Raw genomic sequence first — 25738 nt, 5'->3', positions numbered from 1 at the left:
CGAATCCTCACAGGATGGAAACAGGCCATTCAGCCCAATGACTGACCCTCTGAAGAGTACCCCACCCAGACCCATTCCCCTATCATGTTACTCTACAGTTACCCCTGACTAATGCACCTAACCACATCCCTGAACACTGTGGGGTAATTTAGCACAGCCAATCCAGACTTACCTGCATATCTTTGGATAGTGGCAGGAAACCCACACAGACACAGGGAGACTGTGCAAATTCCACATAGACAATCGCAGGCGGCTGGGATCGAACCCGGGTCCCTGGCACTGCGAGGCAGCAGTGCTAACTACATCGTGCTGCAGACTCAGGGGTGGGTCTACAGAACTGTCTGCCCCAGGCTGGGACTACCTCATATACAAAACAAGCAGTGGCTCTATTTTGGTGTCCAATAAGAAACAATTTTCCTTTCCAGCTGTGACTCCTCAATTATTACAGAGAGCTAAACGGGCTGTGGCAGATGAACAATTCACTTCAGTCTAGGCGTTGGAGGTCATGTTGTGGTTGTACAGGACCTTGGTTCGGGCCCTTTGGAATACTGTGTTCAGTTCTGGTCTCCCTGCTATAGGAAGGATGTTGTGAAACTTGAAAGGGTTCAGAAAAGATTTACAAGGATGTTGCCAGGATTGGAGGATTTGAGCTACAGGGAGAGGCTGAATAGGCTGGGGCTGTTTTCCCTGGAGTGTCAGAGGCTGAGGGGTGACCTTCTAGGGGTTTACAAAAACCATGAAGGATATGGAGAGGGTGAACATCTAATGTTGTTTAGGCAAGGTAGGGAGTCTAAATCACGAGGGGTTTAGGTTTACTGTCAGAGGGTAAGATTTAAAAGGGACTTGAGGGACAATTTTTTCACATAGAGACTGTTGAGTGTATGGAATGAGCTGCCAGAGGAAGTGGTGGAGGTTGGAACAATTACAACATTTAAAAGGCATCTGGATGGGTGTATGAATAGGAAGGGTTTGGAGGGATATGGGCCGGGTGCTGGCAAAAGGTACTAGATTAGGTTGGGATATCTGGTTAGCATGGACAAGGTGGACTGAAGGGCCTGTTTCAGTGCTGTACATCTCTATGACTGTATGACTCTAATAGCGAACATGGTTAAACCATTCAAGTATTCATATTAATCTGATAGTTTTTACACAATTAGGTTTCTATGGAACTAGACCGACCAGTCTGACTGGGCTGTGTGAAACCTGCCAAATAAACAATTCAGAGAGAAATGTGAACTATTGCAAGATTCAGGAACATGGTTTAATCATTCAATCATTGCAATGCATCAGTTCAAATAACTCAATGAATATAATGCTCCAAAAAGCAAGGATTCTCCTCAAAATGAATCACACAGGTTTGGAATGGGGTCTGAGTTAATTTGCAAACAGAATTCAAACTCTCAATGAAATGTCTGCCTCCTTTTGTAATGGGAGGATATTCTCAGTTGATTCCCTGGAAACATTATCGTTACAGAAGTGAAGGTGGGACGATACAGATCTGTACGAAGAGTAAATGATTGTGTCCCACGTCAGACAGAGACAGGGTAACCCGGTTCTGGTGCTGCCTCACACTTTGTGCTGCAGCTCCCACCTTTATAAACCCAGCAGTGAAAGACCGACTGGGCCTGTCGCTGGGTCCCATCAGCGAGACACAGCACAAACCCGGTGGGGTTTCGGGTTGGACACTAAGTCGGTTCTCGGGCTAATGTCCAGGTCGGTCATGCCTGGTGGGGCCTGGAAGTGGAACTTCTGCAGCAGGGTGGTGAAGAACAGGAAAAGCTCCACTTTAGCCAGTGCCTCACCAGCACACACCCTCCGACCTGAAATAGAACAGAATACGGTCAGTACCTCACACAGACACACACACACACACACACACACACACACACACAGACAGTCACACACACAGACAGACAGACACACACACACACAGACTCACACACAGACAGACAGACAGACACACACACACACACACACACACACAGGCATACACACTCGCACACACAGACACACACACACACACACACACTCGCACACACAGACACACACACACACACTCGCACATACAGACACACACACACACACGCACACACACACATACACAGACACACACACACATACAAACACACAGACACACAGGCATACACACACACACTCAGACACACAGGCACACACACACACACACACACATACACACACTCGCACATACAGACACACACATACACAGACACACACACTCATACAAACACACAGACACACAGGCATACACACACACACTCATACACACGCACACACATACACACACACACGGATACACAGACACACACACACATACACACACACACACACAGGCACACACACAGACACAGTTACACACACACATACATATACACAGACACACAGACAGACACACACATACATATACACACACACACAGACAGACACACACATACGCACACACACAGACACACACACACACATCTACACACACACACAGACACTCACACACACAGACGCTCACACACACATACACACAGACATACACACACACAGACACACACACATACACACACACACACACAGACACTTACACACACACATATACACACACATACATAAACACACACACAGATACTCACGCACACACACACACATACACACACACAGACACACACATAGACACGCACATACATATACACACACATAAACACACACGTAGTCACACAGACACACACACACAGACACACACACACATACACACACATAAACACACAGACACACACACAGATACTCACGCACACACACATACACACACACAGACACACACATACACACATAGACACACACATACATATACACACACATAAACACACACATAGTCACACAGACACACACATACACACACACAGACACACACACATACACACACATAAACACACAGACACACACGCAGATACTCACGCGCACGTACACACACACACAGAGACATTCACACACACACATACACACACACACAGACGCACACATACACACATAGACACACACATACATATACACGCACATAAACACACACAGTCACACAGACACACACACACAGACACACACACACATACACACAGATACACACAGACACACACAGACACACAGACACACATAAACATGCACAGACACAGACACACACACTCACTCACGCACACAGGCGCACACACACACGCACGCACACACACATACTCTGTTCATAGACCACCATCTTCTGAACCCCCATTGCTGAAACCATCCCAATGGTTACCAACTGAGAGCAATTCCATTCCCACAGTGTGTCTCTCCATCCCCGTACAGACAGAACTCGAACAGCTGGGAGTACATTCGGCCCTTCTAGGTCTTTGCTCATTCAATAAGAACCTGGCTGAGCTGCTCCCTCCACCCCACCTTCCCAAACCTTCCCCATTCCTATCCATTTAATTCAGATCCAATTACTTGATCCTGAATCTACTCAATGACTGAACATCCACAGACCCTCAGGGCACGGAATATCAAAGACACACCCCACTCTGAGTGAGAGAACATTGTCCTCTCCCCATCCGAAATGGACACTCCTTTACTGTGAGGCTGTCCATTGAATAGAAATGATGGAGTTTAATTCAGATAAATGCGAGGTGCTGCATTTTGGGAAAGCAAATCTTAGCAGGACTTATACACTTAATGATAAGGTCCTAGGGAATGTTGCTGAACAAAGAGACCTTAGAGTGCAGGTTCATAGCTCCTTGAAAGTGGAGTCGCAGGTAGATAGGATAGTGAAGAAGGCGTTTGGTATGCTTTCCTTTATTGGTCATAGGATTAAGTACCAGGAGTTAGGAGGTCATGTTGTGGCTGTACAGGATTTGGTGATGCCACTGTTGGAATATTGTGTGCAATTCTGGTCTCCTTCCTATCAGAAAGATGTTGTGAAACTTGAAAGGGTTCAGAAAAGATTTACAAGAATGTTGCCAGGGTTGGAGGATTTGAGCTATAGGGAAAGGCTGAACAGGCTGGGGCTGTTTTCCCTGGAGCGTCGGAGGCTGAGGGGTGACCTTATAGAGGTTTAAAAATTCTGAGGGGCATAGATACGGTAAACAGGCAAAGTCTTTTCCATGGGGTCAGGGAGTTCAGAACTAGAGGGCATAGGTTTAGGGTGAGAGGGGAAAGATATAAAAGAGACATAAGGGGCAACCTTTTCATGCAGAGGGTGGTCCGTGTATGGAATGAGCTGCCAGAGGAAGTGGTGGAGGCTGGTACAATTGCAACATTTAAGAGGCATTTGGATGGGTATATGAATAGGAAGGGTTTGGAGGGATATGGGCCGGGTGCTGGCAGGTGGGATTAGATTGGATTGGGATACCTGGTCGGCATGGACGGGTTGGACCGAAGGGTCTGTTTCCACGCTGTACATCTCTATGACTCTATGACACATCCCCTCTCCAGGGCCTGAAGAATTATCCTTATTTCAATGTCTTTAAGGAATAGAGCACCAAGACCCTGTCCCAGGAACCAGCTCAGTGACTCTCTCTAAGGTAACTTTACCCTTCCTTGGGTGGAGAGACCAAAACTGTGACTGAGTGTGGTCCCACCAAACCCCTATGGGATGGCAGGACCTGTGGCACCTCCTGAGCTGAATTAATTGCCATTACTGGTCATAGCCTTCGAATTACACTTCCCTTTTCTTTATTCACTCATGGAACATGAACGTCACTGGCTGGGCCCAGCACTTATTGCCCATTCCCGATGTGTCCCGTTGGGAAGGTGGTGGTGAGCTGGCTTCTTGAAACTCTACAGTCCCTCCGAGCCACCCACCATCCTGACTGTAAGACCACGAGAAATAAGAACTGGAGCAGACCATTCGGCCCCTCGAGACTGTTCTGCCATTCAATAGGATTATGGCTCATCCCACATTCTTCACATCTACTGTCCTGCCCTTTCCATACCCACATTCCTTCAGTGTCACTGGCTCAGAATCATGGAGTATCCCTCCGTAACAACATTTGTCTACAGCGCATGGACTGCAGCGGGTCCTTCTCAAGGGGTGACTCGGGAACGGGCAATATATACTGGACCCAGCCAGTGACATCCACATGCCGTGGATGAAGTAAGAGCCAAATGGGGGAGCTCAACCCATTGTGAAATTTTGGAGCTTGCTCCCAGTTCAAATCAGAGCTGGCTCTCCACAGCCAGTTGCCTCATTTCAGAAATGGGAATATTTTAGTAACGGAACACACGGCCCCTTTTACAACCGGTCACCTGCAGAGAAAGGCATGAAGGCGTCTCTCTTCACAAAATTCCCATCAGTATCCAGGAAGTGAGCCGGGTTAAACTGGTGGGGCTTTTCCCATTGGGTTTTATCGTACAGCACCGAGGTCAGTAAAGGAATAACGTACGTTCCCTGAAAAACATGGAAAGCCATTCTGAATGTGTTCCTGTGCCTGTGTTTAATGGAGAGAGAGTCATGCAGGATGTGGAAAACCCAGTTTTCCCCCTGATCCTGTTAGTTTCACTTGACACCTCAGGCTATAACCGACTCCACCTTATTGTCAAATGTAACGGCTCTTCCCCACGATTGAAGAAACTCAATTCCTAAAATCCAAAGTGCTGCTAGGCCTGCAGTGGGACATATTTACCTGCAGTGGGGGCTGGGGAGATTAGTGCACAGGGCCCTGCTGTTTGCTGACAGAAGGAACACGTACACAGATTGTGCTGTTCAACTCAATAAAATAGGTGACTGCCTTTATCCAGTTCACTCTTCAGGGCAATCATAGTCAACCTGCCCAGTTTAAAACTTAAACAGAGATTGGCAGTTAAGTGCCAGTCATCATTAACTGGTGCATTTGCTTTGACCTCTGCTAATCAGAGTCTACTGGCCAAGCAATCAGCACTCTCCTCTCATTCATTACCCTTTTCATTGATGAGTGCAAAGTGTTTGTAACAGGATTGAGAGTCAGACGGCACATTTTAACCACATTTTGAAAAAAGCATGTGTGAGCTGCGATTTGACCCATTTTAAAAAAACAAATGTGAGGTGAGATTTAAAATCAAACCTCTTCCCACAGTTAGTGACTGGGTTTGGAATGAAGTATGGTCAAGGCATTCAGGAGAGTATTTGATGATTATTTCAATAGGACCAATGGCTTATGGGGGAAAGGCAGACGTTTGGTTCTGTCAAAATGCTAAAGAGAGCGAGTACAGATGAGTTGGGAGAAATGGCCTCATTTTTCACCATTGAGGTTGTGTGATGGGAACCTTCGATGTGACTTTTTATTTGCAATTCTCAACATTGAAATTCCCCCTTTTAATTTGTTTCCCTTCTAACTCAGTTCCTGTATTTATTCAGAAAACATCATAATATTATTACCATGGTGACAATGTTCCAAGTAGAACCCTTCTTCAGGACTGGGGCGGGGGTGAGGGGAGCTGCAGATAAAGGTTGGGGGGGGATATGGGGAAGGGTTTTGGGTGGGAAGTGGGCCTGGTGGCAGGGAGCAGTGGAAGAGAGGGGGAGGGTCTGGGAAGGGAGGTTGTTTGAAATTGGAGAGCTCAATGTTGAGGCGGAGGATAATGGTCATGTCGGAGAGGGTATGGGAAGGGGAATTGAAATAGACAGTGGTTGGGAGGTCAGGTTGGCCAACTCCAACTAGACCCAACCCCAAGAATATTTCCCCCTCCCCATCCCTCTCTGCCCTCAGGAAAAAACCGTCCCCTTCGGCAGTCCTTGGTTTGTGTCACTTTCCCACCAACATATCCCTGTCACCCCACATCCAACCCACGGTACCTCCCCTGCAGCTGGAAAAGATACAAAACCTGCTGGTACACCAGCACCCTCACCTCCCTCCAGGGCCCCAAACAGTCCTTCCAGGTCAGACAGAGGTTCACCTGCCTCTCTTCCAACCTAGTTTACTGCATCAGGTCCTCCCGATGTGGTCTTCTCTACACTGCGGAGGCCAAATGTTAACGTAAGGAACTGTTCACTGAACATCTCGGCCGGGCCCACAGGAGCTGACCTGACCTCCCAGTCACTGTCCATTTTAACTCCCCTTCCCACTCCCTCTCCAATATGATCATCCTCAAACCTTTACCATTGCCAGACCACAAGGTGGAGGAACAACACCTCATCTTCTGCCTGGACAGTCTACGGCCAGGAGGACTCATCGTTGAGTTCTCCAATTTCAAATAACCTGCCTCTCTATCCCCTGACTTCCTTCCCAGCCCCTCCCCCTCCCTTCCATTCCTAGGATCGACCCTTCCTTCCGGCTACCAACTGGATACATTCCCCCCATCGACCAACCAGGCCTTAGCCTCTACCTTAGTTCACCTATTCCTACCTCACCACTCTGACCCTCTCCCCACCCAAAACCCTTCCCCGCCCCACCCCTTCACCCCCACCCCCAGTCCTGAAGAAGGGTTACACCCGAAACACCCACTTCCCCACCTCCTGATGCTGCCTGACTTGCTGTGTCCTTCCAGCCTCCTGTTGGTTTATTTTGGTTTCCAGCATCTGCAGTTTCTTTTGTCTCGAACAATGCTCCAAGTGGCACAAATTGTGAAAAGTAAGCCTTGTGTCTCTGATACCTTTGGAAGGAAATACCCTCTGAAATGCGTGTCCTCGGTTGTCGAATGAGGAAGGATCGGGACAATGTTGGCAAACCTCTGGATCTCGTGAATCACAGCCTCAGTGTAGGGCATGTGTCTCTGGTCTTCTGTCCTCGGGAATCGACCAGCTCCTATCACCCGATCAATTTCATCTTGGACTTTCCCTGAAATAGACAAAAAGGTGAAGATCTTTGGATGGAGGGAAACAGTTTATTGTAGAATGAACTGAAGTGGAGAACGTTGTGTTGCTGACTGACATGGAACAGGCTCGATCAGTTCCATTGCCAGTACATTCCCCTCTCAATACTTTACTTCATCAACTCTGACAGGCATAAACATCAAACTGCCTCAGACACACAGCTGATGTGATACCACCCACTGTGGGCTAACCTCCAAGGTCAATTGTTATTGTTCACTGCTGAGGACAATTTGACAATCTATTTAAAATAATTCCATGCCACTATCCATATTTATTACCCTTGAGAAGGTTCCGATTGAAAGTGCTGATTTGTCGAGCTGAAATTTCCACAAAAAACGCGCTGGACAGGGAACTCGGCAGGGCCAGGATTTCTAGGGACATTTTTAGGGCCACTCCAAGAGTATCCCCCTAAAGAGGTCAAATGTTTCAGGCACATGCCAGTTCCTGACCTGTAAATGGTGATGGTGTTGTACAAAGACTCTGAGTTGCTCCTTTCTTTTCCCCAGCGCAGCGGGCACTCTGATGCCAATGGCAGTAAGATCCAAAGTAGAACAAATCAATCCAAGTGACCCCCTCCCCACTGCAGAGACCTGTTTATTAGGATAACTGTTCACCTCTTTCAGCACTTTCTGATCCCGACCATGGGAGGGGTTTCTGATTGAGATGGCCAATATAGTGCTGAGCCCAGAGCTGTTTCAGTCTTGCTCTTGATGGTCACTGAGTTCCTGACTGACAATGTCTTGTCTTATTCTCAATCAGATTCTTACAGGGGTCAGTATTTGACCCCGAGGGGAGGGTGGGTTTGAGCACCAGATGTAGATATGAAATGCCATGTGCTAAGACACTCATGACAGGAACTATCCTCCCTCAGGGAACATAAAGGACTGTTTTTAAAATAACAAAGGAGAGCAGATCCCAGGAACAGGCCCTTCGGCCCACCAAGACTGTGCTGACACGTGATGTCTTTCTAACTAAAACCCTTTGCCTCTACGTGGTCAGTATCTCTCTATTCCCTGTCTGATCCTCAATTGTCAAGATGTCTCTTAAACGTTACTATTGTCTCCGCCTCCACCACCTCCTCCAGGCACTTACCACCCTCTGGGTAAAAAAGACTTGGCTCTCATATTTTTGTTAAACTTACCCCCTTTTACCTTAAATTGATGTCACCCAGGAACTGTCATTAAGGACTCCATCTACCCATGCCTCTCATAATTTGTAAACATCTATCAGGTCACCCCTGCCATCTGCCATTTCTCTGCCCAACTCTCCAGCCTATCTCTATCCTGCTGTATCCTCTGACAATCCTCCTCACCATCCACAACTCCTCTGAACTTTGTGTCATCTGCAAACGTATCATAGAGGCATATAATCATAGAGGTGTACAGCACGGAAACAGACCCTTCAGTCCAACCTGTCCACGCCGAGCAGATATCCCAACCCAATCTAATCTCACCTGCCAGCACCCGGCACATATCCCTCCAAACCCTTCATATTCATATACCCGTCCAAATGCCTCTTAAATGTTACAATTGCACCAGCCTTCACCACATCCTCTGGCAGCTCATTCCATACACGTACCACCCCCTGCGTGAAAACGTTGCCCCTTTGGTGTCTTTTATATCTTTCCCCTCTCACCCTAAACCTATGCCTCTAGTTCTGGACTCCCCAACCCCAGGGAAAATACTTTGTCCATTTACCCTATCCATGCCCCTCATAATTTTGTAAACCTCGATAAGGTTACCCCTCAGCCTCCGGCGCTCCAGGGAAAACAGCCCCAGCCTGTTCAGTCTTTCCCTGTAGCTCAAATCCTCCAACCCTTGCAACAGCCTTGTAAATCTTTTCTGAACCCTTTCAAGTTTCACAACATCTTTCGATAGGAAGGAGACCAGAATTGCACGCAATATTCCAACAGTGGCCTAACCAATGTCCTGTACAGCCGCAACATAAACCCCCCACCCCTGTACTTAATACTCTGACCAATAATGGAAAGCATACCAAACACCTTCTTCATGATCCTATCTACCTGCGACTCCACTTTCAAGGAGCTATGAACCTGCACTCCATGGTCTCTTTGTTCAGCAACGCTCCCTAAGACCTTACCATTAAGTGTATAAGTCCTGCAAAGATTTGCTCTCTCAAAATGCAGCACCTCGCATTTATCTGAATTTCACTCCATCTGCCACTTCTTAACGCATTGGCCCATCTGGTCCAGATCCCGTTGTAATCTGAGGTAACCCTCTTCGCTGTCCACGACACCTCCAATTTTGGTGTCATCTGCAAACTTACTCACTGTACCTCTTATGCTCGCATCCAAATCATTTATGTAAATGACAAAAAGTAGAGGACTCAGCACTGATCCTTGTGGCACTCCACTGGTCACAGGCCTCCAGTCTGAAAAACAACCCTCTACCATCACCCTCTGCCTTCTACCTTTGAGCCAGTTCTGTATCAAATGGCTAGTTCTCCCTGTATTCCATGAGATCTGACCTTGTTAATCAGTCTCCCGTGGGGAACCTTGTCGAGCACCTTACTGAAATCCATATAGATCACATCTGCCCTCATCAATCTTCTTTGTTACTTCTTCAAAAAACTCGATCAAGTTTGTGAGACATGATTTCTCACACACAAAGCCATGTTGACTATCTCTAATCAGTCCTTGCCTTTCCAAATACATATACATCCTGTCCCTCAGCATTCCCTCCAACAACTTGCACACCACTGAGGTCAGGCGCACCAGACTATAGTTCCCTGGCTTGTCTTTACTGCCTTTCTTAAACAGTGGCACCACGTTTGCCAACTGCCAATTTTCCGGCACCTCACCTGTGACTATCGATGATACAAATACCTCAGCAACAGGCCCAGCAATCACTTCTCTAACTTCCCACAGAGTTCTCGGGTATACCTGATCAAGTCCTAGGGAGTTATCCACCTTTAACCGTTTCAAGATTTCCAGCGCTGGACATTTTACAAGATGTCACCATCTATTTCCCTGCAGTCTATATCTTCCATATCCTTTTCCACGATAAATACTGACGCAAAATATTCATTTGGTGTCTCCCCTCTTTTTCTGTGGCTCCACACAAAGGCTGCCTTGCTGATCTTTGAGGGGCCCTATTCTCTCCCTAGTTACCCTTTTGTCCTTAATATTTGTAAAAACCCTTTGGATTCTCCTTAATTCTATTTGCCAAAGCTATCTCATGTCCCCATTTTGCCCCCTGATTTCCCTCTTAAGTAAACTCCTACTTCCTTTATACTCTTTTCAGGATTCACTCGATCTCTCCTGACATGTGCTTCCTTCTTTTTCTTAACCAAACCCTCAATTTCTTTAGTCATCCAGCATTCCCTATACCTACCAGCCTCCCCTTTCACCCTGACAGGAATATACTTTCTCTGAATTCTTGTAATCTTATTTTTGAAGGCTTCCCATTTTTCAGCCGTCCCTTTACCTGCGAACATCAGTCACCAATCAACTTTCAAAAGTTCTTACCTAATACCGTCAAAATTGGCCTTTCTCCAATTTAGGAGAAAGTGAGGACTGCAGATGCTGGAGATCAGAGCTGAAAAATGTGTTGCTGGAAAAGCGCAGCAGGTCAGGCAGCATCCAAGGAGAAGGAGAATCGACGTTTTGGGCATGAGCCCTTGTTCAGGGCCCTTCTTCAGTCTCTTTCCTGAAGAAGGGCTCATGCCCGAAACGTTGATTCTCCTGCTCCTTGGTTGCTGCCTGACCTGCTGCGCTTTTCCAGCAACACCCTTTCTCCAATTTAGAACTTCAACTTTTAGATCTGCTCTATCCTTTTCCATCACTATTTTAAAATGACTAGAATTATGGTCGTTGGCTCCAAAGTGCTCCCCCACTGACACCTCAGTCACCTGCCCTGCCTTATTTCCCAAGAGTAGGTCAAGTTTTGCACCTTCTCTAGTAGGTACATCCACATACTGAATCAGAAAGTTTTCTTGTACACACTTAAGAGATTCCTCTCCATCTAAACCTTTAACACTATGGCAGTCCCAGTCTATGTTAGGAAAGTTAAAATCCCCTACCATAACCACCCTATTATTCTTACAGATAGCTGAGATTTCCTTACAAGTTTGTTTCTCAATTTGTCTCTGACTATTGGGGGGTCTATAATACAACCCCAATAAGGTGATCATCCCTTTCTTATTTCTCAGTTCCACCCAAATAAATTTTCTGGAGATATTTCCGGAAATATCCTCCCTCAGCACAGCTGTAATGTTATCCCTTATCAAAAATGCCACTCCCCCTCCTCTCTTGCCTCCCTTCCTATCCTTCCCGAAGCATTTGTATCCTGGAACATTAAGCTGCCAGTCCTGCCTATCTCTGAGCCATGTTTCTATAATTGCCATGATATCTCAGTCCCATGTTCCTAAACATGCCCTGAGTTCATCTGCCTTCCCTGTTAGGCCCCTTGCATTAAAATAAATGCAGTTTAATTTATTAGTCCTACCTTGTCCCTGCCTGCCCTGACTGTTTGACTCACTTCTGTTCTAAGCTGTACCCGTCTCAGATCGATCTCTTTCCTCACTATCTCCCTGGATCCGACCCCCCCCACGTGACTAGTTGAAATCCTCCCAAGCAGTTCTAGCACATTTCCCGGCCAATATATTAGTCCCCTTCCAATTTAAGTGCAATCTGTGCTTCTTGTACAGGTCACTTCTATCCCAAAAGAGATTCCAATGATCTAAAAATGTGAATCCTTCTTCCATACACCAGCTCCTCAGCCATGCATTCATCTGCTCTATCCTCCTATTCCTGCCCTCACTAGCTCGTAGCACTGGGAGTAATCCAGATATTACTACCCTTCAGGATGTCCTTTTTAAATTTCTGCCTAACTCTCTGTCATCTCCCTTCAGAATCTCAATCTTTTCCCTTCCTATGTCGTTGGTTCCAATGTGGACAATGACCTCCTACTGGCCCCTCTCCCCCGTGAGAACATTCTGCACCCTCTCTGAGACATCCTTGATCCTGGCACTAGGGAAACAGCACACCATTCTGCTTTTTCTCTGCTGACCACAGGAACGTCTGTCTGTATCTCGGACTACAGAATCCCTTTACACAATTAATCTCTTGGAAGTCAACATACCCCTCGTTGCATTAGAGCCAGTCTGAATACCAGAAGCTTGGCTGTTCATGCTACGTTCCCCTGAGAATCCATCACCCCCTACATTTTCCAAAACACATTTGAAATGGGTATATCCACAAAAGACCCCAGCACTAGCTGCCTACCTCTCTTACCCTTCCTGGAGTTAACCCATCTATGTGACTGTATCTGAGACCTTCCCCCCCCCTTCCTATAACTGCCATCCATCACATACTGTTCAGGCCATGTCTGAATTCCCCTCCTAACCATCTATATACATTACAAGCAACAAGATACAATTGTACAAGCAACAATATTAGATTAGAATCAGATGCCAGTTTAGACACAACCACCAAACTAACAAAGACAGAGGAAAGGATTCCTTACTCTGGATTTCTGGGTGGTTTACCATCAGAAGAAGTCCCCAGCAGAGGGTAGTGGAGGTGGTTTCTGTGCCAGCAGTAAACAGGTCAGTGATTGTAACCACAATATCCTTTTTCTTACTCTCTAAATCTTCACCTCCCAGCTCCTTCAAGACAAAATGAAACAAAGGAGAGTGTGTCGCCTCCTTCAGGAAAATATCCAGCTCCGTAAATGTCTGGACAGGGGTCTGTGTTCCCGAGGACAGTGATCCTTCCAGCCCTTGGTCTTGAACGTCACAATGACAATGACAGGCTTGGCAGAAGGAATACAATGCAGGGAAATGGGAGGTTCTTCACTTTGACAACAAGGATGGAGGAGCTGAGTTTTATTGAAATGGAGGAAGAGTGCAGAAAGCGACAGAACAGAGGGATGAGGGAGTCCTTGTTCATGAATCACCAGAAGCTAGCATCCAAGTTCAGCACAAAGTAGGGAAGGCAAATGGAATGTTGGCCTTTATTCCAAAGGGAATGGAATATCAAAGGAGGGAGGATTTCCTCAAACTATACAAGGTACTAGTCACGCTGATCTTACCTTTCATTTATTCACGGGAGGGAGTGAGTGTTGCTGACTGGTACAGCATTTACTGCATGTCTTTAATTGTTAAGGGTCAACTACACTGCTGTGGGTCTGGAGTCACATGTAGACCAGACCAGGTAAGGATGGCAGCTTCCTTCCCTAAAGGGCATTAGTCAACCGGGTGGGTTTTTCCTGACCATTGACAATGGTTTAATGATAACTCTTAGACTCTTAATACCAAAGTTTTCAAAATTGAATTCAAATTCCACCATCTGCCTTGGCAGGATTTGAACCTCGTTCCCCAGAACATTACCTGGATTCTCGGTTAATAGTCTAATGATAATACCACTGGGACAACACCTCCCCTTTTCTAAGAATTGGCAATATATTGGCATTGGGGATAGTCCAGGAATGTGTTTAGACTGATGCTGGGTATAGAGGTATGAGGAGATGTTGGGTAGATTACACCTGGACTCAGTGGCCAACAGAAAAATGAGAGACAAAACATATTAAAATCTACAAGATATTTCGGGGACTTGACAGGATTGATGTAGAAAGATTGTTAATCCTGGTGGGACAGTCTAGGGTCAGAGGACATGATTTCAGAATAAGGGGATCAGGAGGAAGGAGGGTAGTCAATCTGTGGAGCACGTTACCACAGAGGGCTGTCGAGGCTGGGCCATTACGTATATTCAAGGCTGAGAGAGAGAGAGAGAGAGAGCGAGAGACAGGATCTGTAATGAGTCATGGAGTGAAGGATTCTGGGGAAAAGGCAGGAAAGCAGAGTTGAGAATCCTCAGATCAGACATGATCTCGCTAAATGGTGGAGCAGACTTGATGGGCTCCTGTGTCTTATGCTCTTCTAAATTCAGGCCTTATCTCACAATGTGAGTGCTCTGAAATGTCAGTGCCTTTCCAAGGGAGTGCTGCACTGTCAGAGGGGTGGCCTTCAAAGAATTCACCATCAGGCTTCAATCCACTCTGGCAGCACAGCAGAGATGAAGGGGCTGGTCTTAATGAATGTGGGGTTTAAATTCATTAAAGAGAGTGATATCCCAGTTATAATGAGAATAGTGTGGCTCCAAAGCACTGAACAACAGATCCAGGTGTAATTTCAAGGGCATTATTCAGGGAAAATAAGGTGCAAAGTAAGGACAGACCTCTCCTCAGTTATATTCTGATGAGACGTTCCATGCCTCTTTTTGCAAGATTGAAGCTCACACACCATCAATGCGATATTCTGGACACATTGAGCATCCACGTGATGTCATGGGCACTACGATGAGATAAATGATCAGATACAGTGAGCGCTTGAAGCTACACATTCGTAGTTCTATCCAGAAACTAGAGGCAGCACTGAGCGATATATTAACAGATGTTTAACACAGAATCTTCCTCCATCAAAACCCACAAAGTCCTGGTGTGGAGTCTGAAATCTGGGGAGATTCCCCTTACTGCTGAAGAGGTGTGTCACTGTACCTGCTGATGCCTCAGAATTAAGGCCTCGCTGAGTGTCTGGATGCTGTTCTCGCTCAGCGTCTCTTTGGCAGCTTTGAAGAAACCTTCAAAGATTTCATGCACCTTTACGAAATTTTGAATAATCTTCCTGCGGCTCGGAATCAGAAATCCCAGAGTTGGGTAAAAATTGTACAGCTGGATTGGAACAAGAAGATAAGAAACACGTTCAGGGCTTCAGTTGGTCCAGTGATCGCTCTTCCATGGTCAATGCAGGCAACTAGTAATCTTCAGTGATGCTTCATGGGAGATAGGAGATTGTCATGGTAATACTGCACTCCATCTCCTCTCCTCAGTGCCCCCACCCCCCATTCACAAACCTCCAAATTTATGTTTTTAGTTTTAGTGCTTTGGCTATCATCCAGAATGGGTGACCTATCCACTATCATCTATTACACATGGATTCCAAAAATCAGATGCAGATCAGGCCAAGTAAGGACAGCAGATTGCCTCCAAATTAATGGACCAGCTGGGCTTTTTGTGCTAATTGTATCATCATTATACTCTTAAATCCAGGTTTGTATTGTTAAAGCGAATTGAAATTCCACCATCCAGCACAACAGGATTTGAACCCAGCTCCCCCAGGTTGATGTCACTTGCAACATTTTTCCCCATGTGGGAATTACATCGCTTGAAAGCCTGACCCCCCGTATCGAGAGTCTGGGAGAATGATTCCACTTCGGGGTATGTCTCTGTGATTCGATAAAATGCCTCATTTCATTCTAAATGAGTTCAGAAAACTCAAAACAGTAAGGAACACGTTCAGTGCCAGGCCAGGTTAATTTTATCAGTGCTGAAGGAGGGCCATTGGGCCTCCTGAGTCTTTCTCTCCACAGAGGCTACCAGACCTCCTGAGTTTTTCCAGCAATTTCCCAACCATTTTCTGATTGCCAGTACCCCCACAGTACTTTGCTTTATTTTAAAAAAGTTTTGCACGTTTATTTTCTAACCAGAAGTTTTTCAATTTAGCCCACGTAAGCCTGTCGCACATATCAGCATTTATGACTGAGACACAATGTTAACAAGAGTCTTCAACCTGTAACAAGTCAGGTGTGGAAATAGTCATGCACAACAAATTGCAAATGACCTCAACAATCAGCTTGAGTACAATCCCACAAAACGACAATTACATGGATTGGAGCTGTTCCCAACAGTCTCGTGTTCTCATTAATCATGCTTGTTAGATGGATAAATACTTCATTGTTATAATCAAAACGGTCGCCAAATATGATGGAACAGATGATATTGCTCACAGCCAAATACATAATCTGTGCAGTTTCAAAAGGCTGACCTGTGAATAAACACAGAATTCCATTACAAAAAGGCCTCTAAACAGTAATAATACTTCAATCATTCTCCTCTATCACAAAGCACAAGTTACTAATATAAAACAAAGAACCGTGGAGGCTGCAAATCTGAAACAACAGAAATTGCTGGAGAAACTCAGCACATCTGGCAGCATCCCTAGAGAGAAAGCAGAGTTAGTGTTTTAACAAACAACAGTTCATTGCTGGAACAGGCCTTTCTGCCCATCGAGCCTGTACCGATGCATGAAACCTTTCTGAACTAAAACCCTTCTGCCTCCACACACTCCATATCCCACTATTCCCTGCTTCTTCAGGAATCTGTCCAGTTCCCTATTCAATGTTCCTGTTCTGAAGAAGGGGACTCGAAAGGTTAACGCTGTTTTCTCTCCCACAGATACAGCCCGACCTGCTGAGCTTTGTCAGAATTGGGAAGAATTGGGATTAATCAGGAAGCAGGAAGTCACAATTACAACAAAGTCAAAGAAGCGCACAGTGTGGAAACAGACCCTTCACTCCAGCTCTTCCATGCTGAACAGATATCTAAAATTAATCTAATCCCATTTGCCAGCACTTGGCCCATATCCCTCTAAACCCTTCCTATTCATGTACCCATCCAGATACCTTTTAAATGTTGTAATCGTACCAGGCTCTGCCACTTCCTCTGGCAGCACATTCCACACACGCACCGCCCTCTGTGTGAAGACGCTGCCCCTTAGGTGCCTATTAAATATTTCCCCTCTCACCCTAAACCTGTGCCCTTTAGCTCTGGACTCCTCCACCCCAGGGAAAAGACCTGGTATATTTAACCTATCAATGCCCCTCATGATTTTATAGTCCTCTGTAAGGTCACCCCTCAGCCTCCACACTCCAGGGAAAACAGCCCCAGCCTATTCAGCCTCTCCCTATAGTTCAAACTCTCCAAACCTGGCAAATTCCTTTTACATCTTACATCCTTTTACATTCCTTTTCTGCACCATTTCAAGTTTCACAGCATCCTTCCTGTGAGAGGGAGGCCAGAACTACGCATAGTATTATAAAAGTCACCTAACCAATGTCCTGTAGAGCCGCAACATGACCTCCCTACTCTTATACTCAATGTACCAATAAAGGCAAGCAGACCAAACACCTTTTTCACTGTCCTGTTAAGAAACTATGAAAATACACTCCAATGTTCAGCAATACCCCCCAGGACCTTTCCATTAAGTGTATAAGTCTGTGATGATTTGCTATTCCAAGCTGCAACACCTCCAATTTATCGAAATTAAACTCCATCTGCCACTCACTGATCCATCAGCCCATCTAATCATGATCCCATTATACTCTGAGATAACCTCCTTCGTTGTCCATTACACCTCCAATTTTGGTGTCATCTGCAAACGTAGTAACAATAACTCCTATGTTCACATCCAAACCATTTATATAAATGACAAAAAGCAGTGAACCCAGGTCCTGATCCTTGTGGCAGACCATTGGTCATAGGCCTCCAGTGAAAAGGAACTCTCCATCACCACCCTCCATCTTCTACCTTTGAGCCAGTTCTGTATCCAAGTGGCTAGCTCTTTCTGTATTCTATGTCATCTAACCTTGCTAACCAGTCTACCATGCGGAACCTTGTTGAATGCCTTACTGAAGCCCATATAGATCATATGCACCACTCTGCCCTCATCAATCCTCTTAGTTACATCATCAATAACTTGGAAACTCTCCCACATTCAACAGGAAGAGCACATCACCAGACTAAAGGCATTTTTACATCTTAATAATCTACAGACACAGAAAATAGCTCAGTCTTACTGCTCTGAAAGGATAACTTAGTACCTACATTTTATATCTTTAAAGTTTATTCAAGACAGAGATCTCAATAAAAAGATATAATAAAAAAAAATTGTACTCACAATTGTAGATTTACCAAAAAAACACAATATGGTTACACTTTAAAACTAGTCACTTTGCCTCTCCCCTGTTGTGAGATCCCCAGATGGTTTCTTAAAGGTCAGATGTGAATTTCACGGTTTGTTCATTTTTGTCAGAATGAACTCCAATGATTGGTTACTAAACAGCAAAACCAGGCAGCTCTGCAGAGTCATTGCTGGGTCAAACATCTGTACAGGGACACTGCTGGGCCACACAGCTGTACAGGGTCACTGCTGGGCCAGACAGCTGTACAGGGTCATTGCTGGGTCACACAGCTGTATAGGGTCACTGCTGGGCCACACAGCTGTATAGGGTCACTGCTGGGCCACACAGCTGTACAGGGTCACTGCTGGGTCACACAGCTGTACAGGGTCACTGCTGGGTCACACAGCTGTACAGGGTCACTGCTGGGTCAAACATCTGTGCAGGGACACTGCTGGGTCACACAGTGTACAGGGTCACTGCTGGGCCACACAGCTGTACAGGGTCACTGCTGGGTCACACAGCTGTACAGGGTAACTGCTGGGTCAAACATCTGTGCAGGGACACTGCTGGGCCACACAGCTGTACAGGGTCACTGCTGTGACAAGTAACATTTCTGCCACATGAATGCCAGACTGATACCATCACCAATAAGAGATAATCTAATTTTCATCCCTTAACAACCAAGATTGTTACCATTACTGAATCGTGATTTTGGATTAGTGGTGCTGGAAGAGTACAGCAGTTCAGGCAGCATCTGAGGTGCAGCAAAATCAGCGTTTTGGGCAAAAGCCCTTCGTCAGGAATAAAGGTAGAGAGCCTGAAGCATGGAGAGATAAGCTGGAGGAGGGTGGGGTTGGGGAGAAAGTAGCATGGAGTACAATAGGTGAGTGGAGGAGGTGATGAAGATGATAGGTCAGGGAGGAGGGTGGAGTGGGTAGATGGAAAAGAAGATAGGCAGGTAGGACAATTCATGGGGACAGTGCTGAGCTGGAAGTTTGGAACAAGGGTGAGGTGGGGGAAGGGGAAATGAGGAAAGTGGTGAAGTCCACATTGATGTTCTGGGGTTGAGGTGTTCCGAGGCGGAAGATGAGGCGTTCTTCCTCCAGGCGTCTGGTGGTGAGGGAGCGGTGGTGAAGGAGGCCCAGGACCTCCTTGTCCTCGGCAGAGTGGGAGGGGGAATTGAAATGTAGGACCACAGGGTGATGTGGTTGATTGGTGCGGGTGTCCTGGAGATATTGCTGAAAGCACTCTGCTAGGAGGCGTCCAGTCTCCCCAATGTAGAGGAGACCACATCGGGAGCAACGGATGCAATAAATGATATTTATTAGTGGATGTGCAGGTAAAACTTTGATGGATGTGGAAGGCTCCTTTAGGGCCTTGGATGGAGGTGAGGGAGGAGGTGTGGGTGCAGGTTTTGCAGTTCCTGCTGTGGCAGGGGAAGGTGCCAGGATGGTAGGGTGGGTTGTTTGGGGGCGTGGACCTGACCATGTAGTCACTGAGGGAATGGTCTTTGCGGAAGGCGGAAAGGGGTGGGGAGTGAAATATATCCCTGGTGGTGGGGTCTTTTTGGAGGTGGCAGAAATGTCGGCGGATGGTTTGGTTTATGCGAAGGTTGGTAGGGTAGAAGGTAAGCACCGGGGCGTTCTGTCCTTGTTACGGTTGGAGGGGTGGGGTCTGAGGGCAGAGGTGTGGGATGTGGACGCGAAGCGTTGGAGGGCACTTTTAAAAACGTGGGAAGGGAAATTGTGGTCTCTAAAGAAGGAGGCCATCTGGTGTGTTCTGTGGTGGTCCTCCTGGGAGCAGATACGGCGGAGGCGGAGGAATTGGGAATATGGGGTTTCCACTTGTCTCCAAGTTGTATTGGGACCTGGAACCTGAGGGCCCCCATTGGGCCACCCCAACAGTGACTGACCTGGAAGCCTCACCACCGCCGTAGCTCAGCAAGTCTAGATACCTCAACACCCACATCTCTGCCGTATACGCGAGAGTCTGTCACCAGCACGTAGAGGTGATGGTCAAAGGACTCGTGTGGCGAACCCTTCAAGCAGACCTGCCCCGCAAGTGGCAAAATCTCTGCTGCTCAGGCAGGACTTAGTTAAACTGAGGGGAAGCATAGACCTGAATCCTCACAGCAGCAGCAGCATTGATGTGTGAATGCTGCCCTGTAACACTCTCTTGATCTAAAGTTGGTGTTGGGATCTTTTATTCAAGTGAAAATCTTTTCTGTGGATGTCAATTTGGAGGGAACCATGAATCCCAGCATGTCATGTCCCACCAAGCACTCACCCTTGTGACTCTCAAACACATTGACAAGAAAGCTGGCCTCTTCACTGATCCTGTCTTCAACGGATTTCTTGCCCATGCCAAATCCTCGGAGAGCTGAGATCACAAACTTTCGGTTCTCCCGCCACAACTTCCCGTTACTGAATATCACGCCTGAAAGTGACACACGAAAAGCTGATCAAATATTGTACACGGGTTCTGCTGTGAGTGCTGCCAAACCCCAGGTTTCTATCACCCTTTCCTTTCCTGAGAATTACACCATTCTACAACCAAGACGAATATCATTGTATCCATGAGTGCTCTTTGGAGGAGTTAGCCCATTGGTCTCCCTTCACAAGATTCCTCTTGACCTTGTCATTCTCAATTCCCCTTTGGATGTTCCTGTTGACCCTGCTTCCAGACCCATCCCAGGTACTGCATTCCAGTTGACAATGAGAGCCGTAAAACCAAATCTCATCTTCCCTCTGATTGGTTTTTGTAGGACCAGTTCAGTTGTAATCGCTGATAAACATTGGCCTAACCCAGGATTATTAGGAATGAGAAGCTTGGGTATTGATAATTGAGGGAAATAGTGGCTAAAAGGTTACAGTTCAATATGGTAACATTTGTGTGTCACTTTGACCACCATGATCGGGTGAGTTGATTGAAGATGGAAATGATCAAACAGTAACACAGAGATGAAAGAGGGAAATTACCACTTTGGAATGAAACTGTGTCAAATATTGGTAAGTGCGGCCTCCCACTGAATTGATCAGCGTGATTCACAAGAGCGTCTTTCACTGCATCGTAACCAGTCAACACCACTGCCTTCGATGGGCCGAACTCCACTGAAAATACACTTCCATATTTCTCTGCAAGCTAACAAAGAGAGATTTATTTCATTATGGTTTTATTTCTAATCAGCTGTAGCACAAGTCAGGGGCAAAAAATGAAGGAAAGAATATTATTCCCCAATTCCTAAGAATTTGATGCCCATCTGTATTTTCGCTCTAGAAGGTGTTGGTGAGCTGTCTTCCTGACCCACTGCAGTGTAGGTAGGTAAACCTTCAATGGTGTTGGGAAAGGAATTCCAGAATGTTGAACATAGGAACAGGAAGGAGGCCATTCAGCCCCTCAAGCTCCCTTCACAACTCAATGACATCATGGATGACCTTTGGCCAAACTCCATATTCCTGCCTTTGGCCCATATCACCTCACAGTTTTGCTTCATAAAAATGTATCTACCTCAAGTTTAAAACTAATAACTGATCCCACACCCACTGCTATCTGTGGAAGAGTGTTCTACTACCCTTTCTCATATCTCCCTCCCGAACGGTCTGGCCCAGACTGTGTCCTTTCGTTCGAGACTCTCCAAACAGAGGAAATAGTTTATCTTTATCCACCCTTCTCATGTTAACAATCTCAAAGATTTTGATCAGATCACCCCTTATCCTTCTAAATGTAAGAGAAAGCAGGCCTTATTTGGATCATCTCTCCTCATAACCTAACCCCTGAAGGACATGTATTATTCCTGTAAACCTTCGTTGTGCTCCCTCCAAGACCATTCCATCCCTCCTGAGGGGTGGAGCCCAGATCTGCTCACAGTGCTCCACGTGGGCTCTGACCAGGGTCCTGTCTAACTGCAGCATAATTTATTCATCCTTTTGTACTCCAGGTATGAAGGCCAACATTCAACCAACTTTCTTGATTATATTCTGAACCTACTTACAATATTTCAATTATCTGTGCACCCAAACTCTCAAGTCTCTTTGTACATCCACCGTTGAGCCAGTGACACTGAAGGAACAGCAATACTTTCTCCTGGTAGATTCAGCACTAACTTATTTCCATGTGGTCAGGTTCCCATGTGGCTGGCTATCAGCATCAGCAGCTCACCAATATCATTGACCACACTCCGTGCATTCATGGGCAGGCCCAGTGATTGTTTTTTGGACCTTACTGCTGTTCCTCTTACTCAGAATGTAAGTAACCTTTTTCACTCTCTTGCTAGCTGTCTCTTCCAATTCCTGGCTTTTCCTCTCTAGTGTTATCTCCTCATTCCCATTCCCCCAGAAAAATTAATTTGAACCCTTCCCAACAGCATTAACATACTGTCCCGTCAGGATGCTGGTCTAGTCTCTATTCAGGTATAAACCATCCAGCTTGGACAAATCTCATTCTGCTCCAGAATTGTTACTAACCTGCGAGGAGTCTAAAGCTCACCCTCCTGTGTTATATCCCCTGGCATAATGGTCTCCTTCCGATCTGAAGAATGTTTTGAAACTTGAAAGGGTTCAGAAAGATTTACAATGACGTTGCCGGGGTTGGAGGATTTGAGCTATAGGGAGAGGTTGAACAGGCTGGGGTTGTTTTCCCTGGAGTGTCAGAGGCTGAGAGGTGACCTTGTAGAGGTTTATAAAATCATGAGGGGCATGGATCAGGTAAATAAACAAGGTATTTTCCCTGCAGTTGGGGAGTCCAGAGTAAGAAGGCATAGGTTGAGGGTGAGAGGAGAAAGAGGGTGGTACATGTGTGGAATGGGCTGCCAGAGGGTGTGGTGGAGGCTGGTACAATTACAGCATTTAAAAGAATCTGGATGGGTATATGAATAGGAAGAGTTTAGAGGGATATGGGCTGGGTGGTGGCAGGTGGGACTAGATTGGGTTGGGATATCTGGTTGGCATGAATGAGTTGGACAGATGGGTCTGTTTCCATGCTGTACATCTCTATGACTCTATGACTGTCTGACTCTGTGTGTCTATCTGCTTATCCCACTGAATGGTTCCTGACCGGTGTGTGGCACTTTAAATTATCCTGAGATTGCTGCCTTTGACATTCTGCTGGCTATTTCCATTCCCAGCTCCTTCAACTCAAACTGCAGGGCCCCATCCCTCTCTTTATTGATGTGCATAGCCACTAGCTGTTCACCCTCTGAGTGTTCTGCAGGCATTCAGTGATGTTCATGAACCAGGAACCAGAGAGACATCACACTGCTCTGGATTCCCAGCTGGGGCTGCAGAAACACCTGCCTTTTCTCCCAAGTCCCAAATTCCTTAGAGCTGTTGCTTTCCCAATCCTCCCCCTACAAACCTACTCCACCCCATACCCAACCTTGGGTGCCCTCTGGTGGTACAGACCCATGGACTTCAAATTGCGTTGGGAAGTGGTGACTTTAATCAGCCTTCATTTTGATCACGAATATTGGACTGAATTTTAAGATTTTTCTTCTGTTCCCCTAGCACCACGTATTTGATGGACACTTGGCTCTGGGATATACCTCAAAGGAACACTCACTCTCATAAATCAGTCCCTTCCCTTTGCGTTGACCTCACTTTGGTTTTTTGATCATGACATGAATTCCGGTGTTTTCCTGATCTTTCACAATGTCAATATCTCTGGTTATAATGGCCATGAAATAAAAAAACCAGAGATTTTCCATTCTCCCAGATCTTCTTCCATGATTTTATACCTATCCGCTCGATGTTTTAAATATGTGATTGTAAGGATCTGGGAGAAGGTGAGGGCTGCAGATGCTGGAGATCAGCAGGTCAGGCAGCATCTGAGGAGCAGGAGAGTCGATGACTTCGTCAGGAAAGGCACATATTAATTTTGCATGTTAATTAAATTGAACATTTCCCAGATTGTCTACTGTGCCAGATTCTCTGAGCTTCCATAACTTTTCAATTGCTTCATTTTTTTCTACTTGGAGTCAAAGTCCAATCAGAGATTAGAGATTCTCAGAACACAGTCCCCAGGGCTAACAGATTCCTCGATCAGGGATTACGGATCTGCTTTGGTTTGTGTGTCTCTCCCGGTCTCTGTGAGTTTCTCCTTGGGAGCTGTTCCCTCACACCGCCCCATCCCTCAGACATTCCCCCAGTGAAGGATTCTCACTTACCCCCGTGAGAGACCAGCCCAGCTTCTTGAGGTCCAGTTGGTGCAAGTTTCCGATCAAAGGAAGCGGAGTCGGTCCAGGAGGGAAATTCCTGGGAATTCCCCACCGAATTAGGGACACGACCAGGTAGAGAAAGAGAGCCAGCAGCAATAGAGCCAAGGTGTAGTCTGTGGGGAAGAGCTTGAGGACAGCCATTGTGTCAGAGTGCCCAGACACCAGTGATGTTAGAGTGTGTTACGTCCTTCAGTCCAGTCTCCCACTGGTAAACAACAGCCTCCTTTTCCTGATTTGTCTCACTGAGTGTTTTTGAGCGTCAGTATAGGACAGCCTCTTAGTACAGAAGTGTTGCAGCCCTCTCTTGTAGTTCTACATGGAAGCTGTGCCAATTCCCACACCCCTCTCCAGCTTGTCTTGTCTTGTCTCGTGAGGCGGATGTGCCTGAGCTGGTTTCTTGGCTTCGGTCGGGATCCCAGGGTAACTGCAAAGAGGTGGAAAGTACCACCAACAACGCCAACAAGTCACACGGCATTCATAATCAGCTGCTCACTGATACCGCCCAGTTTGGGTCATGCCAGGGTCACTCGGTCCCTGAGCTCATTCTCCCTTTTATGGTATCAAATGCCTGGTCCAACACCATCCAGTGGGTCTGGACCCGGTACAGCCCAGAGTTAGCAATAACGAAAAAATAACACACTCAGGAAACCTGCCCAGTGTCCCAGCCCATATTTATTTCACAAACCAAATTGCAAGCAAAAAATACAATAATTTTATCTTTCCCACTGTGTGTGTGGGAACTTGGGGGAGTGTAAATTAGCTGCAGTGGCCACATTGGATGCTAAAACCTTTCAGGAATTGATTGATATGTTTGAGGATTATTACAGCACCAAGCCTCCTCTCACTCTGTGGTGCTGTGACTATTACTCAGCAATTCCTAGGGAATGATAACAGGGAATTTTGACTCGGTTAAGCTGACTGACAGGAGCATGTGAATCTATTTTAACATGTT

The 25738-nt window shown here is 46.3% G+C and overlaps 1 protein-coding gene across 3 annotated transcripts; it reads right to left on the bottom strand.

Moving 5' to 3' along the window:
- Positions 1-1339: 1339 nt before the first annotated feature.
- LOC132832536 (cytochrome P450 2K1-like) lies at positions 1340-25188 on the bottom strand. 3 transcript variants are annotated; one of them, XM_060850620.1, is made up of 9 exons: positions 24736-25188; positions 21554-21716; positions 20862-21011; positions 16500-16660; positions 15334-15507; positions 13303-13444; positions 7597-7781; positions 5275-5416; positions 1340-1820 (listed from the first exon to the last, which is right to left on the bottom strand). In XM_060850620.1, the coding sequence occupies exons 1-9, from the start codon at positions 24925-24927 to the stop codon at positions 1642-1644; spliced, it is 1488 nt and encodes a 495-aa protein (XP_060706603.1). In that variant the 5' UTR covers positions 24928-25188; the 3' UTR covers positions 1340-1641. The 3 variants fall into 3 exon arrangements, with proteins under 3 accessions (XP_060706603.1, XP_060706604.1, XP_060706605.1); XM_060850621.1 differs by having other exon boundaries at positions 16623-16660; XM_060850622.1 differs by lacking the exon at positions 5275-5416 and having other exon boundaries at positions 1642-1820.
- Between the last annotated feature and the right edge of the window lie 550 nt (positions 25189-25738).

Source organism: Hemiscyllium ocellatum, chromosome 35, assembly GCF_020745735.1.
Source record: "Hemiscyllium ocellatum isolate sHemOce1 chromosome 35, sHemOce1.pat.X.cur, whole genome shotgun sequence".
NCBI lineage: Eukaryota > Metazoa > Chordata > Chondrichthyes > Orectolobiformes > Hemiscylliidae > Hemiscyllium > Hemiscyllium ocellatum.
The sequence above is the reverse complement of the archived record's forward strand: the minus strand, read 5'-3'. Positions and strand labels throughout refer to the sequence as shown.